General features: G+C 50.3%; 1 protein-coding gene across 1 annotated transcript; it reads left to right on the top strand.

The window, feature by feature from the left end:
* SOX12 (SRY-box transcription factor 12) lies at nucleotides 1–4890 on the top strand. The gene has a single exon (XM_027977043.3). It carries the CDS (start codon nucleotides 382–384, stop codon nucleotides 1324–1326), a length of 945 nt encoding a protein of 314 aa, XP_027832844.1. The 5' UTR covers nucleotides 1–381; the 3' UTR covers nucleotides 1327–4890.
* The last annotated feature ends 12420 nt before the right edge of the window (nucleotides 4891–17310 follow it).

Below are 17310 nucleotides of genomic sequence, written 5' to 3'. Positions count from 1 at the left end.
GAGAAAGACACTGGAAGGCGGCAGGGTGGGGAGCGGCGCGCGCGGGCCGCAGCCGAGCAGGAGGCTGCAAGAAGAGCCCGCCGGGGCCTGAGGGGTGCCGTTCCTCCGCCCCCCGCAAAACAATGTGTGGCGCGCTGCGGGGCACAACTTGCCGGAGGCGGCGGGGGCGCGCTGAGCCCGCCTGAGACCGCGCCGCTGACCTTCTCCCCCCCGCCGTCCGTTGGGCCGGAGCGCCCAGCTCTTCGCTCCCTAGCTCGCGGGGGCCGGGCTGAGCTGCGGGGCGGGGCCGCCCCTCCGTCGCTGCTGCCTCCTCCCCCACCCCCAGCCGCGGAGGATGCGGACGGCCCCCGGCGGCGTCTAGCGGCCCCGGGCCCAGGCGCGATGGTGCAGCAGCGGGGCGCGAGGGCCAAGCGGGACGGCGGGCCACCGCCCCCGGGGCCCGGGCCGGCCGAGGAGGGGGCGCGTGAGCCCGGCTGGTGCAAGACCCCGAGCGGCCACATTAAGAGACCGATGAACGCGTTCATGGTGTGGTCGCAGCACGAACGGCGGAAGATCATGGACCAGTGGCCCGACATGCACAACGCCGAGATCTCCAAGCGCCTGGGCCGCCGCTGGCAGCTGCTGCAGGACTCGGAGAAGATCCCGTTCGTGCGGGAGGCGGAGCGGCTGCGCCTCAAGCACATGGCGGACTACCCGGACTACAAGTACCGGCCGCGCAAAAAGAGCAAGGGGGCGCCCGCCAAGGCGCGGCCCCGCCCCCCCGGCGGCGGCGGCGGCGGTAGCAGGCTCAAGCCCGGGCCGCAACTGCCTGGCCGCGGGGGCCGCCGAGCGGCGGGAGGGCCTTTAGGGGGCGGCGCGGCGGCGCCCGAGGACGACGACGACGAAGACGACGAGGAGCTGCTGGAAGTGCGCCTGGTGGAGACCCCCGGACGCGAGCTGTGGAGGATGGTCCCGGCGGGGCGGGCCGCCAGAGGACCAGTCGAGCGTGCCCAAGGGCCGTCGGGCGAGGGGGCGGCTGTCACCGCCGCCTCCCCAACTCCGTCGGAGGACGAGGAGCCGGAGGAAGAGGAGGAGGAGGCGGCGGCGGCCGAGGAAGGCGAAGAGGAGAAGGTGGCGTCGGGGGAGGAGCCGTTGGGCTTTCTGTCCAGGGGGCCCCCCGGCCCCGCGGGCCTGGACTGCAGCGCCCTGGACCGCGATCCGGACCTGCCGCCCCCCTCGGGCACGTCGCACTTCGAGTTCCCGGACTACTGCACCCCCGAGGTTACCGAGATGATCGCAGGGGACTGGCGCCCGTCTAGCATCGCCGACCTGGTTTTCACCTACTGAGCCCATCGTCAGCGGGGCGCGCACGCCCCCAAACCAGCTGTTTACATACAGGAATCAGGTATTGGGGCCCCTCGGAGGCCGAGGCTGGCACCCCATCTCCCGCACAGCCTCCCCCCTCCTAGACGTGCCCATCCCCCTTCAAATCCAGACAAGCCCTTCCCCCGCAGACACACCCCAAGACAGCCCAACCCCCACCCTTTCTCCGACATCCGAGCCTTTCCCCATCTTGCCCCCTCCCGCGAGCCACCAGCAGCCAGCCCCCCCCTCCGATACACCTCCCATCCTCTCCGAGAGACCTGTACCCCTCCCCCATTTTGCACACGCCCCTCCTCTTGGCCGGAGGACACGCCCCTGCCCTTGGCTCTAGACTCCCTCCGCCTGCTCCCAGCCCGCCTTCTGTCTCGTTTAGGGGGGCGCTGCAGCTGGGCGGCCCTGCGCCCTCCTCCCTTGCCCTTCCCTCCCGGGGAGGGGGAGGGGCACGCTCCTTTTCCCCCGGGAGCACTGGGACCCCGCCCCCTTCTTGCGCATGCCTAATGCTTCTTGGGAGGAGGGGGCTGGTCCCTGCTGAACCACTAGCCTCGGTCAGCCGCTCTGGGAAGAAGGGGGGCGGATATAGAGCGATCCTGAGAAATCGTTTGATCCAGGAGCCACGGCTTCCGTTCAACCCGACGGGGCGTCACTGCCTTAAATGGGAGGAGCAGTCGGAAGGGGGAGAAAGACTAGCCAGCCCGGAAGGGTTGGTGTGGAGCTTGGAACTCCCAAGTGGCATAGCCCCTTTCCCCTTACGGGGTCGCCCAGCCCATATGCACCCCCACAACCCCCCACCCCCCACACCGACTGCTTGACTGCCTCAACAGCCTGTCTTGGTTCCAAGAAGCCAACCTTTCTTTCCCCCACCTGGGAATTGGGGGGCAGGGTTTTTCTCTGGAAATCCTTCAGGAGAGAAAAAGAAAACTCAGAATCAAGACATGTAGTCGTTTGTGTGGGGACAGGGTCCTTTTGTCCGCCCCACCCCCTCCCCAAGTGCCCTTATCACCTCAGGGCACACTCCCAGCCTGGACTCCCTCCTAAGCCCACCGCCCCTACCTGTCATCCAGATCCCTTTGCCTACAGAGACAGTATTCAGTGGGAGAAACAAACACGTCGGTACTCAACTAGGGGGTTGAGACTGAGGCATGATAGCAGATGAAGAAGCAAGAAAAGACCCCCCTTCTCAGCAGCTGGCTTGAGAGACCATCACCTGGGCCAGTGAGACTGAAGGGAGGTTCAGAGTAGTGGTGTCCTGTTGGCGCCCAGCTGCTACTCTGTCCAGTTTGGGGTGCCCCTGGGAAACCCTGCCCCTGATGCTGTTACTCTCTCCCTCCAACTCCCCGCTCAAGCTCCGCCCCTCCGGCCTCCCCATGCCCCCTTTACCCTCACTACCTGTATCTCACCGGCGTGTGTTCACCCTCCCGGGTGTGCACACACTCTCATTCACACACACAAATCTCAGGAACAAACGGTCCCAGAGTCCTCCGGGACCCCTGCCCAGGGTCTCTGCAGGGCTCTGCCCCACGCGTTCCCGTCGCTGACAAAGCCACCAGCTGCCTCCTTTAAGCTTGGTGCTCCGGCTCTGGGCCTTTTTGCGCGCGCTCTTTCTCTCTTTCTCTCTCTCTCTCTCTTTTTTTTTTAAAGAAAAATAACAACAAAAAAAAAGACAATGAAAAATCCCAGAAAACGTCATGTGAGTGAAGAGATGTCACTGTCTGTGGTCTTGGAGAACTAGTCTCGTAGCTGAGGGGAGGGGTCCCTCTGATCTGGGGCACTGGCACCCACAGCAGGACTTACGCCAGGACTGAATAAAGTGTATTTGCCCCATCTCGCCCTGTGGTTCTACATGTCTTTGCCTTTCCTCAACCCTCCCCAAACAGTCTGACAGATTCAAGTCCCTGTGACTTAGCACCATGCAGGAAGAGCTCGAGGTTCCAGGCAAGGAGGCACCTGGCCCCTCTAGGTCTCTCTGCTCCCCCCATCTCAGGACTCCTGGTCTTCATTAAGGATGGCAGGCTTGTCCCTACAGAGGCCAGGCAGGTGACATGAATGAATGAGAGTCTGGGTGGACACTGGCTTCATGACCCACTTCAAGGGGAGCAATGGCTCACCTCCTGCCAGTTGTGACCCTATGGGAGTGCAGCCCACTGTGCCCAGGGGGCTAAATTTTTCAAGAGAAGATGTAAATCTGGATTTTCTGTGAACATCTCAATTTCAAAATGAAAGTTGGTTCAAATATATTTTTTAAATCCTTAGGGACCAAGTGAAACACTTGTGTAGGCACACCTGGTTCCAAGGGCATCAGTTTGACCCTGACCTTAATGAAGATTAAGAATCAGGGTTGACCATGGCTGACTCATGTTGATATTTGTTAGAAACCAACACAATACTGTAAAAGCAATTATTTTTCAATTAAAAATTTAAAAAAAGGATCAGGGTTGAGCCACAATGTCTGGGCCCAAAGCCTGATACCACTGCTGAGCACCTGTGTGCCCCTGAGCACATTAACTTTACCCTGACTCTTTTTTCCATTTATGTGACATGGGGATGATAATAGCACCTGCTTCAGAGTAAAGTTTGAGGTGAGAGGCATTTAACATGGTGCTCCATAAATTGTATTACTCCACTGTCCAGAGGAGGGATATTAGGGCAAAGGTGCAGAGGCAACTTGTAAAGGGCCTTCAAACAGCCTGGGTCAGAGACAGGGCCCTAAATTTTGGCTTCTGTCTCCTAGTGAAGTGCTATTTTAGGGTGCTGCCTCTCCCAGCTTGAATCTGCAGATAGTGTTAGGCTGGTAGCTCGGGGTCTGGAGCTGTGGGGCTGGTCCTCACGCCTAGCATGTAACTGGCCCCTCATGTAGATGTACTGGATGATTGAAGAAGAGCAGCAGAAGCCGTGATGATTCCAGTCCTTGAGATTCTTACCAGTGTGTTTTGGGAACTGAGACCAAGGCTTTTCAAAACTTTTGTCCCACTGACCCCTGTCCCCCTTATTCTTCCTCTACCAGATCCAGTGAATTCCTTAGGTTGGACAAAGTGTGTTTGCCCAGTAAGAACCAAGGCCAAGTGTTCAGACCTCATTTAGGGTATTTGGGACTGGAATACCATGGATGTTTTAAAAGAGGACTAGAGCAGGTTTGGGAGGTCTGGGCATCTACAGAAGGGGTCTGGGAGTACAGGAATTATAGTGAATGCTTCCTCATAGTCTGTGATTGAAAACAAGATGGCCACAAACCAAAACAAAACCTTTAAGAAAGAAAAGGTGAGGAAGAGAACTGATTCACCCCAGGGCAGCCTGCATCTGGTGTCTGAATGTATGCAAGTATAAATCCCTGCCACTTAAGTTCCAACCTTCAGGTGGGACAGACATAGTATCTGCCCTGCCCTGCACCCCGGGGTACTCATCCTAGGGCCCCTTCAGGGAGGCTTGGGCTTGTCCACGCTGGCAGCACAGTTTGACCTCCTGTACCCAATCCTGCCTCCACCCTCTTCTTTTCACAGGTCTTTATCCCTAATAAATATCTTGCACCTGAAACTTAGTCTCAGTGTCTGCTTCTGGAAAACCCAGTCTGCAACAGAGGGTGGAAGGGACAGGACAAAGGGAATAGGGTCACTGGCCCAGCAACTGCAGCTGAGCTGGGCACCTTTGATGCCCACCCCATCAGGAGGAGTTCAACTGTCTCCCCACCCTGGGGCTGCACACATTCCACTCTTTCCTGTCGGGCGTCAATTAGAAACCCCAGCTTCAGCCTACAAGTCACTCCAGAGTCCTCTGCTGGTGGTGTTCTCATTTGCAGTCCCTCCCCTGGCCTAGGCTGGAGAGAGAGAGGCTAACGGTCTATTTGCCCTTCACAATGCCCTGGGAGGGGGCAGGGCAGGGAGTGTATAAAACCCCAAGCCAGAGATGGTGCTAGAGCACTGCGGGCCTTGGGCCAGCCGCCTCCCCTTCGGAGGCCTTAGTCCTACCCCCACTCTCCCACCCTGCTGCTCCCAGGGTGATGCGGGGGAGAGGGAACCAGGAATAGAAGAGAGATCATTGTTTTGGTTCCTTCCATTTCCTTCTGAAATGGATTCTGACCTGTGAAAGGTGCAGGTATACCTGCTTATGTGGGCTCTGGGGACACCTAGTGGCTGAAAGAAGTAGGAAGCATTGGTGGGCGGTTGGCAGGGTGTGTCCCACCCACTCCAATCCTCCATTCACGCTCTCTGATACAGCTCTGGGTCAGGTTCCTGGCATAGGCTGTTTGAACCGTTTGGTTCCAGGGCTTTAAAAACGCCTATAGGCTGACGTATTGACCATCTGTTCCAATGTAACAAAATGCAACAAAGTTGATGACAAAACAACATGCATTTCTTATTTCATAATCTCCATGGGCCTGGAGTCCTTAGCTGGGTTCTCTGCTCAAGATCTCAAGGTTGCAGTCCAGCTGTTGGCTGAGCTGTGCTCTCTTCTGGAGCTCAGTGTCCTCTTCCAAAAATCACGTGGCAGTGGGCAGAATTCAGTTCCTTGTGGTTAAAGGACTGAGGCCCGTTTTCTTCCTGTCAGCTGGTGCCATTCTGGATTCCTAAAAGCCACTCAGTTTCTTTCCTCACAGGCCCCCTCTCAGCATGGTGGCTTATTTTGTCAAGGCCAGCAAGAGAATCTCTGCAGCTTCAAGTCCCTTGGCTCAAAGAAGAGGGCTTTAAAAGGGCTCACCAAAGGAAATGGCCCTTTTGATTCAATAAATTTTGACTAATTTAATCACATTTATTTGGATCACATTTATGAAATTCCTTCACCTTTGCCAATAATGTAACTTAATCAAAATAATGCTGATTAGGACTGGTGCTGAAGCTCCAATCCTTTGGCCACCCGATGGGAGGAACCGACTCATTGGAAAAGACCCTGATGCTGGGAAAGATTGAGGGCAGGAGGAGAAGGGGCCGACAGAGGACGAGATGGTTGGATGGCATCACCGACTCAATGGACATGAGTTTTAGCAAACACCCCAAGATGGTGTAGGACAAGGAAGCCTGGTCTGCACTCCATGGGGTCACAAAGAGTTGGACTGAACACCTGAACAGCAATCACAATAACAACATCTATCATGCTCCTTGGTCTCACCCACACTGGGAGGAAGAGTTTGTGTTAGGCACACACAGAGGGGAGAGAGGAATTTTGGGAGCCATCTTAGAATTCTTTTTATCAGAACTGTAGAGCCTCAAGCCTATGTCTCCAGCCCAACACTGTTAGAATCAGTATGTCTACCTGCTTTTTTGTCATCTCCCCTGGGACACCTAATTGGCATCTGAAACTTAGTATATGTAAAAATGAAGTCTAGTTTCCACAATCTGGCCAAGCCCGCTGCTCCACCCACATCTTCACAACATCTTATATAGCTAATAGGCCAGCAACCTACAGACCATGGGGTTGCACAGAGTCAGACATGACTGAGCAACTAAGCACAACAACCTCTGGGTCATCCTTGACTCTTCTTTTCTTCACAGCTTGCTTATCCTTATAGACCATTGGTTTTATCTTCACGGTGTGTCCTATATCCTATTACCTCTCACCTTGTCCAAGGCCACTCTCCTGGTCCAGACCCCCACCATTTCTTGCCTGGTATTCTGCACCAGCCATTTCACTGAACTTGCTTTGCCCTAATCACAAAGGCTTGTTATCCACAAAGCCATCAAAGAAATCTGTTTCAACTATAGATCGGACTATATACTGAACTCTGCTCAAAACTCTCCAGTGGATCCCATCTCATTCAGACTAAAAGCCAAAGAAAATCCTCATCATGGCCTGTGAAACCCTGTGGGATCTGGCCTGTGGCCTACCCTGGGGCTCATCTCCTGCCACTTTTCCCTTCTCCCACCACACTCCACACTGGCTTCCTTGCTGTTCCTCAAAACTGCCAAGCACACATCCACCAGAGGCCCGTTGCACATGCTGTTCACGCTGCTTGAAATGCTCTTCTCCCAGATACCACTGGCTTACTCTCTCACTTCCTTTGGTCTCAGCTCCAATGTCACTAACTCAGAGTGGTCTTCCCTGACAGTTCATATAAAGTATTACCCTCCCCCTGATGCTAGCTCCTTACTTTGCTTCATTTTTCATAATAGCATTTATAGCTATCTGGCATTTATCACGTACAGTTTTTATTTTGTATGTATCTCTCCAACTAGTGTGTAAACTTGATAAGGAAGGAATGGCTTCTGCATTGGGCTCCATGCCTTAGATCATTGAATCACTCATTTGCTTACCCAAGCAACAAACATTTATTAACATCTTGCTTTGCCACACTCTGCTAGCAGCTGGGTGTACAAAGGTGAAAGAACAGACATGATCCATCCTCACTGAACCCTCAGGTCAGAGGAACAGAAAGACCAATAAACACAGGGATGGAAATGCATTGATGGAGATGGACAGTGGGGTTTAGGGGGACACAGAGGAGGGCCTTAATCCAGTCATGGAGCAGGGTGTGGTTAGGTCACCTCCTTGAGGAGATGATGTGTAAGCTGTGACTGAGACCTCCGTGGCTTGTTGTGATTTTAGGACATGGCTACAAGTTCTTTGACATCCCTCCCACGAATTTCCTTCCCCTTGAATCTGGACTGGTCTGTGTGATCCGCTTGTTACTGCTGGGATGCAGGAATGACGCTATAGGTTTCCAAGCTTAGGTCACACTGAACTACTGTAAGAAGTCCAACAACCCTGAGATTGTCACATGATGAAGAAGCCCCCAAACACATGGAGGGACCACGTGCAGTTGTGCCAGGTGATACAGACACTGTCGAGGCTCCAGAAACACGAATGAAGCAGACTTCAGATGATTCCAGCCCCTAGTCACTCAAGTCTTCCCAGGTGAGGTTCATAGAGCAGAGAAAAACCATCCCCTCTTATTGCTGTTATTTAGTTGCTAAGTTGTGCCCAACTCTTTTGTGACCCATGGACTTTAGCTTGCCAGGCTCCTCTGCCCACTGTATTTCCCAGGCAAGAATACTAGAATGGGTTGCCACTTCCTTCTCCAGGGGAATCTTCTCGGCCCAGGGATCAAACCCATGTCTCCTGCTTGGCAGGTGGATTCTTTACCCACTGTGTCACCTGGGAAGCCCCCACCCTTTCTTGCGCTGTCTGAATTCCTGAACCACAGAGCCTATGAGCAAAATGAAACAGCAGCTATTAATATTTGTACTATTTAATTTTGGGGACAGTTTGTTACGCACCAATTAAAGTCAGAAGAGCAGGATGAGGCAGATGCAGGGGAAGGAAAAAGCTTTCTAGACACCAGTAAATTCAAGAGGGAAGACTTGGCAAGAAAGGCTGATATGGGACTTCCCTGGTGGTTCAGTGGTGAAGAATCCACCTGCCAATGCAGGGGGATATGGGTTTGATCTCTGATCCTGGAAGATCTCACATGCTGAGGGGCAACTAAACCCATGCACCACAACTACTGAGCCTGTGCACAGCAACTACTGAAGCCCAAGCACCCTAGAGCCCATGTTCTGCGACAAGAGAAGCGGCCACAATGAGAAGCCTGCACACCGCAACTAGACAGCAATCTCCGCTTGAAGCAACTAGAGAAAGTTCTGGCACAACAACAAAGACCCAGCACAGCTAAAAATAAATAATTTTTTTTTTTAAAGAGAGAGGCTGACATGGAAGGAAGTTGGTTGTGGCTAGAGGGAATGGTGGGGAGAAAGGAGATAGACTGGCAAGAACATCAAGGGCCCTGAAGGCATTTAGACTTTATCCTGGGTCTCCAGATTGCATCCCAAGGATCTTCTGAACACACAAATCTGACCACTGTCGAAAACTGTCGTGACTACCTATCACCTACAGGATAAAGTCTAGATTTCTTGGCCTGGCCTTCAGGGCTGTTTGTGGTTGATGTCATTACTGATTTATAGACTTTTTCAGCTACCAGCTCTATCCAGTGACAATGCCCTCCCATGCCATTTGTCTTTACTTTTCTTGAGAAATTGGAGGGACTTTGGGCTAATCACCTTGCCGTCTGAGGCCTTAGTTTCCCCATCTGTACAGTTAGGTGGTCAGACTAGACGTCTTTAGGAGAGCATCCAGCCTGGCATTCCAGGAACCTACGAAACCTGCATGTCTAACTTCTTCCAGGTTGCCTAGCAATGGACGCCAACCCTCTCCCCCATCCTCAGAGGTTTCTTAGCAACCCAGTTTCTCACCCTCGGTTGTTTTCAGGGTTTCCTGTTAACTAAATGAATCTCATGTTCTGCTTTTTCTCCTCAAAAAAAAGTCTAAGACCAAGGAATCTCTTTGGAGACCTGGATACAAACTCAGAATGAAAAAAAGCCTTTTTGAGTCAGTGGAAGATTTGCTATGAGAAGCTACACAACCCCCACATAATTTAACATTTCTCCTGCTGAGTGTCTCCTCTTGAATCTGGCTTCTGTGACCAACAGACTAGAGTCGAAGTGACACTGGGCCACTTTCTAGACTCTAGTCTTGAGGAACTTGCAACTTTCATCTCTTCTTTCCTGGAATTCTCATTTTGGGGATCCAGTCACCAGGCTGTGAGGAAGCTCGAGAAACTGTGGAGAGTTCTGCATGGAGAAGAACTGAGGCCCTTGGCCCTCAGCCCCAGCTGAGCTCCCACTTGAGAGCCTTTACCAACTACTTGCTGGCCATGTTAGCAAGCCATCTTGGAACTGGCTCATCCCAGCCTCCAGTCAAGCCACCACAGCTGATGCTAAGTTGAACAGGCTCAAACTTTCTCACTGAGGCCTGCCAGTTGCAGATTTGTGAGCAAAATAACGATCGTTGCTGTTTTAAGTTACTAAGTTTTGAGTTGGTTTGTTATATTAATAACAACCAGACAAATGCTTTGGCCCAGAAGTGACACGCATCACTCTGTTTGTAGCTTACTGGCCAGAACAAATCCCATGGCTTTGTCTAACCTCAAGGGTGAAGCACATGAAAGTTTGGTGAGTAGTATATATCTCTATCACAGTGATCCAATAAAACTTCTTTGATAAGATTACATATGAGCAGAGCTCTGAATAAAGCCAGAAACTAGCTATGCAGATAGCTAGAGAAAATAAAGAAAGACAGACACAGAAGCAAACAGGTGCAAAGTCTCTGAAGCCTTGAGGTAGGAGTTTGCCCAGGGTGCTGGATTCATTCAAGGAAGAACAAGGAGGCCAGTGTGGCTGGAGCCCAGTGAGTGAGGGAATGGAAGAGATGAGATCAAAGATGGAAGTAAGGTTGGGGTTCAGCTCAGTTGCTCATCTGTGTCCGACTCTTTGCAACCCCATGAACTGCAGCATGCCAGGCCTCCCTGTCCATCACCAACTCCCACACTCTACCCAAACCCATGTCCATTGAGTCGGTGATGCCATCCAGCCATCTCATCCTCTGTTGTCCCCTTCTCCTGCCCTCAATCTTTCCCAGCTTCAGGGTCTTTTCCAATGAGTCAGTTCTTCGCATCTAGACAAAGTATTAGAGTTTCATCTTCAACATCAGTCCTTCCAATGAATATTCAGGACTGATTTCCTTTAGGATGGACTGGTTGGATCTCCTTGCAGTCCAAAGGACTCTCAAGAGTCTTCTCCAACACCACAGTTCAAAAGCATCAATACTTCAGCACTCAGCTTTCTTTATAGTCCAACTCTCACATCCACACATGACTACTGGAAAAACTATAGCTTTGACTAGATGGACCTTTGTTGGCAAAGTAATGCCTCTGCTTTTTAATATGCTGTCTAGGTTGGTCATAGCTTTTCTTCCAAGGAGCAAGCATCTTTTAATTTCATGGCTGCAGTCACCATCTGCAGTGATCTTGGAGCTCAAAAAAGGTGGGGGGGGCAATTAGAGGCCACAGTAAGGACTGGTTTGCAGTATCTACTGCTGCATAAGCAAACTATTGCACGGCTTATACCTGAAAACAACATTGTTTTGTTATCTTTCAAGATTCTGTGTGTTTACGGAATTCAGTAGGATGGTTCTTCTGCTCATGTGTTGTCATCTGGGGGCTCAAGCAGGCTGGAACATCCAAAATGACTCACCCACATGATGCTGTCTAATACAGTAGTTGGTGCTAGCTGTAAGCTGGAAGTTTGGCTGGGGCTATCAAACGCGGCATCTACAGGTGGCTTCTTCATGCAGCTTGGGTTTCTTCTGCATGGGACTGGGATCCAAGAGGGAGAATTTCACAAGTGAGTATTCCACAAGGGGGTTGAAAAGGAAGCTGTTCCCCTTGAAAGCCAGGTCCAGAGCATTACCTTCATCCCATTCTATTGGTTAAAGTGGACGCCGGGCCAGCTCAGATGAGGAGGAACAAAGTGACAAAGAGCTTGTGGCCATCTTTAACCCACCAGTCTTTTCCTTTTACCCTGAGTAAGATGAGATGCTCTGGAGGGTTTTGAGCAGGGGAATGAGAGAATCTGACCCACAGTTTAAACGATCATCATGGCTGCAATGCAGAGAAGAGCCCACTAGGGGTAGAGCAAGAGCACTGGGTGGATGGGAATGGGTGATGGGGGTCTGAGATAGCAGTAGTTGTGCCGGAAGTAAGGCCCTAGCAGCAAGATTTATACCACTGACACTTGGTTGTCCAATATGGTGGCCACTAACCGCCTGTGGCTGTTTAAAATTAAATTTAGAGGGAATTCCCTGGCAATCCAGTGGTTAGGACTCTGTACTTCCACTGCAGGAGTCCCTGGTTCCATCTGTGGTCAGGGAACCAAGTTTCACAGAGTGGCCTAAAAACAAAAACAAATTAAATTAAGTTTTAGAGTAACTAAAATTATATAAAATTTGGAATTCGCTTCCTTAGTTGCACTAGCCACATGTCATATACTTAATAGCCAAATATGGCCAGTTAGCTCTGGTATAGGCAGCACAGATATAGAACATTTCTGTCTTTGCAGAAAACTCTACTGGATGGGGCTGACCTGGACCTTCTCATCTCTTATAAGTTTTCACATCTAAAATCTTTGACTACAGGGTCCCACATTCTGACTTGGACTCCCTTCCTTCCCATCCGCTTATTTTTGGACTGCACTGAGCTCTTCAGCCTGGAATACTTGCATCTTCTCCAGGTCCATCTGCTCCCCTCCTAGGCTGCCTTCTTCATGAAGCCAGGATCTGTCATGAGGTCCATCACGGAATCTGCTCTCTCCCTTTCTCTCTGCAGCCCCCATCACCCTCTCCTTTGCCCCACCCATTCAAGGGAACCCTAATCCAGGAGCTGGGGTACCAGCAGCCTTCTTTTCTCCCAGTTCTGACATTGCCAAAGAAAGTCACAGCCATGCAGACTGCTGTCTCCACAGATCACAGCCATAAAACCATCAGAGCAAATTCAGATTCTGCCACATTGTGGCAGACTTCAGGCAAGAGACTTACCTTCCCACACCCAGGGTTTACCATCTATAAAATGGGAATTATCATAGCTCCTATCTCATAAGGTTATTGAAAAGTAAAATTTCCTGGCACATAGTAAATGCTTAATACGTGGTATCCATCACCATCATTATCATCACTGAGTGTCTAAATCTTTACCGCCATTTAAAAAAATGGTAAAATATATACAACATGAAATGTATCATTAGCAACATTTGGTATATTCATAATGCTATACAATCATCACCACTATCTAGTTCTGGAATATCTTCATCACCCCAAAAGGAAATCCACCAAGCAGTCACTTCCCATTCCTCCCTTATCCTAGCCCCTAGGAACCATTAATCTGCTCTCTGTCTCTATGGATTTTCTGAGCCTGGGTATTTCATATAGATGGAATCATAAAATATGTGGCCTTTGTGTCTGCTTTACCACCCTTTGAAATGGTGTTTCAAAGGGAGGGTACTAAAACCTTTTTCTCTCTGCAGTCAGATGCTCCACCCTGGAGCTATCAGCCCTCAGTTTCTTAATTGATAACACCTCTTGTTTTCCTAAAGAACATTCAATTTATCACGTTTCTTGTCACTCAGCTTCCTTCCCTCCTCACCCGCAAACAATAAAAATGGTAGTAATGACCATAATATATTGAGTTCTTATTCTGTTCCAGGTGCTTTGCTAAGCGTTATCTATACACATTTCATTTTCACTCTTATAACCCTTTTGAGAGGTAATCGTTAATATCGTCTCGATTTTATCTCAGTTAGGGAAACTAAGGCTCAGAGCGTTGAAATCACGTAAGCAGAGAGTGGTAGAACTGGGGATTCAAGACTGGCTCTGTTTGACTCCAGAGTTCAACTCATGAACACCATGTCCCTCTTCTCGGTGGCCTTCATTCTCTCCTTCCCTGGGTCTCAGAAGACACTGACTCCTGCCTATTCTGCTGGCTCAATGTCAAACCACCTACCTAAACATGTGACCTCATCCCTTCCCATTGACTCCCCAATCCCATCCATCCATCCCCTCTCTCACATCATCGGAGCCGAAGCTGATTCAGACCACTGCAGACAGGAATCATCTGGCATTTTTTCACTTGTCTGATGCTTGAACAGGGATGACTCACAGACCAAGCTCAGGTGGGATGGTGATTACTGCGGGCTCTCCATATGATTCTGGCTTTCTCACAGCATGGTAGCCTCAGGGCAGCAGACTTCTTGCATGGTACCTCACGTCTCCAAAAACTGGAGTTCTAGGGGAAGTGCCTGTCCTTTCATGTCCTGGCCATGAAATTCAGAGCATCACTTCCACCATATTCTGTTGGTTGAAGCAGTCGTTGACTCACCCAAGATACAAAGAGAGGGTACCTATATCCCACCTCATTGTAGGAGAAGCACTAAGGAATTTGCAGCCATGTTTTAAAACTGCTGCAGGTTATTTCCGATCTTTTTTTTTTTTTTTTAGTTAGTTGTTTTTGGTTGCACTGGGTCTTCATTGCTGTGCCAGGGCTTTCTCTAGTTGTGGTGAGTGGAGGCTACTCTTGGTTGCGGTGCACAAACTTCTCATTGCAGTGGCTTCTTTTGCGGCAGAGAACGGGCTCTAGGCACCTGGGCTTCAGTAGTTGCAGCATGTGGGTTCAGTAGCTGCAGCTCACAGGCTCTAGAGCAGCGGCTCTGTAGTTCTGGTGCATAGGCTTAGTTGCTCTGTGGCATGTGGCATCTTTCTAGACCAGGGAGCGAACCCGTGTCCCCTGAACTGGCAGGTGGATTCCTATCCACTGTACCACCAGGGAAGACCTGTTTCCAATCTTTTGCTATTCCGGCACTTCATTTTACCCCCAACATCTCTGAATCCATTGATTTCTGGGCAAGGAGACATCATCTCTAATGTGGAGCCTCCTTTGTTCTCCTTTGTACACAGAAGAACTGTACAAAAAAGATCTTCACGACCAAGATAATCACTACGGTGTGATCACTCACCCAGAGCCAGACATCCTGGAACGTGAAGTCAAGTGGGCCTTAGAAAGCATCACTACGAACAAAGCTAGTGGAGGTGATGGAATTCCAGTTGAGCTATTCCAAATCCTGAAAGATGATGCTGTGAAAGTGCTGCACTCAATATGCCAGCAACTTCAGAAAACTCAGCAGTGGCAACAGGACTGGAAAAGGTCAGTTTTCATTCCAATTCCAAAGAAAGGCAATTCCAAAGAATGCTCAAACTACTGCACAATTGCACTCATCTCACACACTAGTAAAGCAATACTCAAAATCCTCCAAGCCAGGCTTCAGTAATACATGAATTGTGAACTTCCAGATGTTCAAGCTGGTTTTAGAAAAAGCGTAGGAACCAGAGATCAAATTGCCAACATCCACTGGATCATGGAAAAAGCAAGAAAGTTCCAGAAAAACATCTATTTCTGCTTTATTGACTATGCCAAAGCCTTTGACTGTGTGGATCATAATAAACTGTGGAAAATTCTGAAAGAGATGGGAATACCAGACCACCTCTTGGGAAACTTATATGCAGGTCAGGAAGCAACAGTTAGAACTAGACATGGAACAACAGACTGGTTTCAAATAGCTTGAAAAGGAGTACATTAAGGTTGTATACTGTCACCCTGCTTATTTAACTTCTATGCAGAGTACATCATGAGAAACGCTGGGCTGGAAGAAACACAAGCTGGCATCAAGATTGCTGGGAGAAATAGCAATAACCTCAGATATGCAGATGACAACACCTTTATGGTAGAAAGTGAAGAGGAACTAAAAGCCTCTTAATGAAAGTGAAAGAGGAGAGTGAAAAAGTTGGCTTAAAGCTCAACATTCAGATAACTAAGATCATGGCATCCGGTCCCATCACTTCATGACAAATAGATGGGGAAACAGTGGAAACAGTGTCAGACTTTATTTTGGGGGGCTCCAAAATCATTGCAGATGGTGACTGCAGCCATGAAATTAAAAGACGCTTACTCCTTAGAAGGATAGTTATGACCAACCTAGATAGCATATTAAAAAGCAGAGATATTACTTTGCCAGCAAAGGTCCGTCTAGTCAAGGCTTTGGTTTTTCCAGTGGTCATGTATGGATGTGAGAGTTGGACTGTGAAGAAGGCAGAGCGCCAAAGAATTGATGCTTTTGAACTGTGGTGTTGGAGAAGACTCTTGATAGTCCTTTGGACTACAAGGAGATCCAACCAGTCCATCCTAAAGGAGATCAGTACTTAATATTCATTGGAAAGACTGATGCTGGCACTGAAACTCCAATACTTTGGCCACTTCATGCGAAGAGTTGACTCATTGGAAAAGACCATGATGCTGGGAAGGATTGGGGGCAGGAGAAGGGGATGACAGAGGATGAGATGGCTGCATGGCATCACTGACTCGATGGATGTGAGTCTGAGTGAACTCCGGGGGTTGGTGATGGACAGAGAGGCCTGGCGTGCTGCGATTCATGGGGTCACAAAGAGTCAGACACAACTGAGCGACTGAACTGACTGACTGACTTGTTACCATGCTTGAGCTTTCTATCCTGTTCTTCCAAGGGATTGGCAGCCAGACAGATCTTTTCAGAGTGCAGATCAGAGCACATCCCTTGCCTCTTTACAACCTTTCCATGGCTCCCTACTACTCTTGGGTTGAAAGCCAAATTCCTTACCTTGGCTTGTGAGGCCTTGAAGGATCTCAGGTCTGCCTGCCTCTCCAGCTTCATCTCCTGTCACAGAGGAGGGCTTCAGTCTTGACTTCCAGGAATTCCTCTTCCTCTCTCCCTCTCTCACACACACATATGCAATTAAAAGTGTGTAAGCAGGGCATACAAAGCACTTAAAGAAACCCTTTGCACTCCCGGAGCATCGTATATTTGCTACTATTAGTCTGTGTTCAATACGTGTCTACTGAGCTCCCAGTTCAATGCCAAGTGCCATGTGAGGCTCGGGGATACAATAGTGAGTGAAGAGGAAGTGTCTTCACTTTGCAGAGTTCATGCATCCCTGTGTCCCCCACTTCCAACCCAAGGAAAGACAGACTGGACACTCAGGGCATGAAAGCACATGTGTGCAGTGGTGCCTGAAGAAGCTTGGAGAGGCGTGGTGACTTTGCCAAGACCATACAGTAAAAGTGGGACAAAGCCCAGGCTGTGGGTGGACACATGACAAGGAATGAGGCTGCCTGGCAAGGGCTGGCTCTCCAGGGAGATGGGCGGGAAGACACACACTCCCCAGGATGGAGCTAGGGGTATGCTGGGAGAGAGAGCAAGGGAGGATCCTTCCAGAAGAGAAAGAACTTGTCTCCCCCAACACCTCCTCTCCCACACCAGCTCCCTTCTGAAGCTAAGTGGCGCCCATCCTCAGCAAGGGGTAGGGACTCACAGAGGGAGAGAATGGACAAAAGATGGGGGACTCGGTGAGAGGGTGAGGACTTTAGTCAGACAAGGGGATTCTGATGCAATCAGGAGGGCACTTCTTAGTAGGAACCCAGGGGGAGAAAGGTGGGGCTCAACCATGGGTGGGGGCTGGAAGAGAGAGCAGGGAGTCTGTGAAGAGGATGGGGCTGTGGCCAGGAGAGGAGGGAGTGAGGGGTCCCTGAGGGAGATGGAGGCCCAGAGGGAA

Source organism: Ovis aries, chromosome 13 (assembly GCF_016772045.2).
Source record: "Ovis aries strain OAR_USU_Benz2616 breed Rambouillet chromosome 13, ARS-UI_Ramb_v3.0, whole genome shotgun sequence".
Lineage (NCBI taxonomy): Eukaryota > Metazoa > Chordata > Mammalia > Artiodactyla > Bovidae > Ovis > Ovis aries.
Note: the sequence above shows the minus strand (reverse complement) of the source record. Positions and strands in the feature narration are given on the sequence as shown.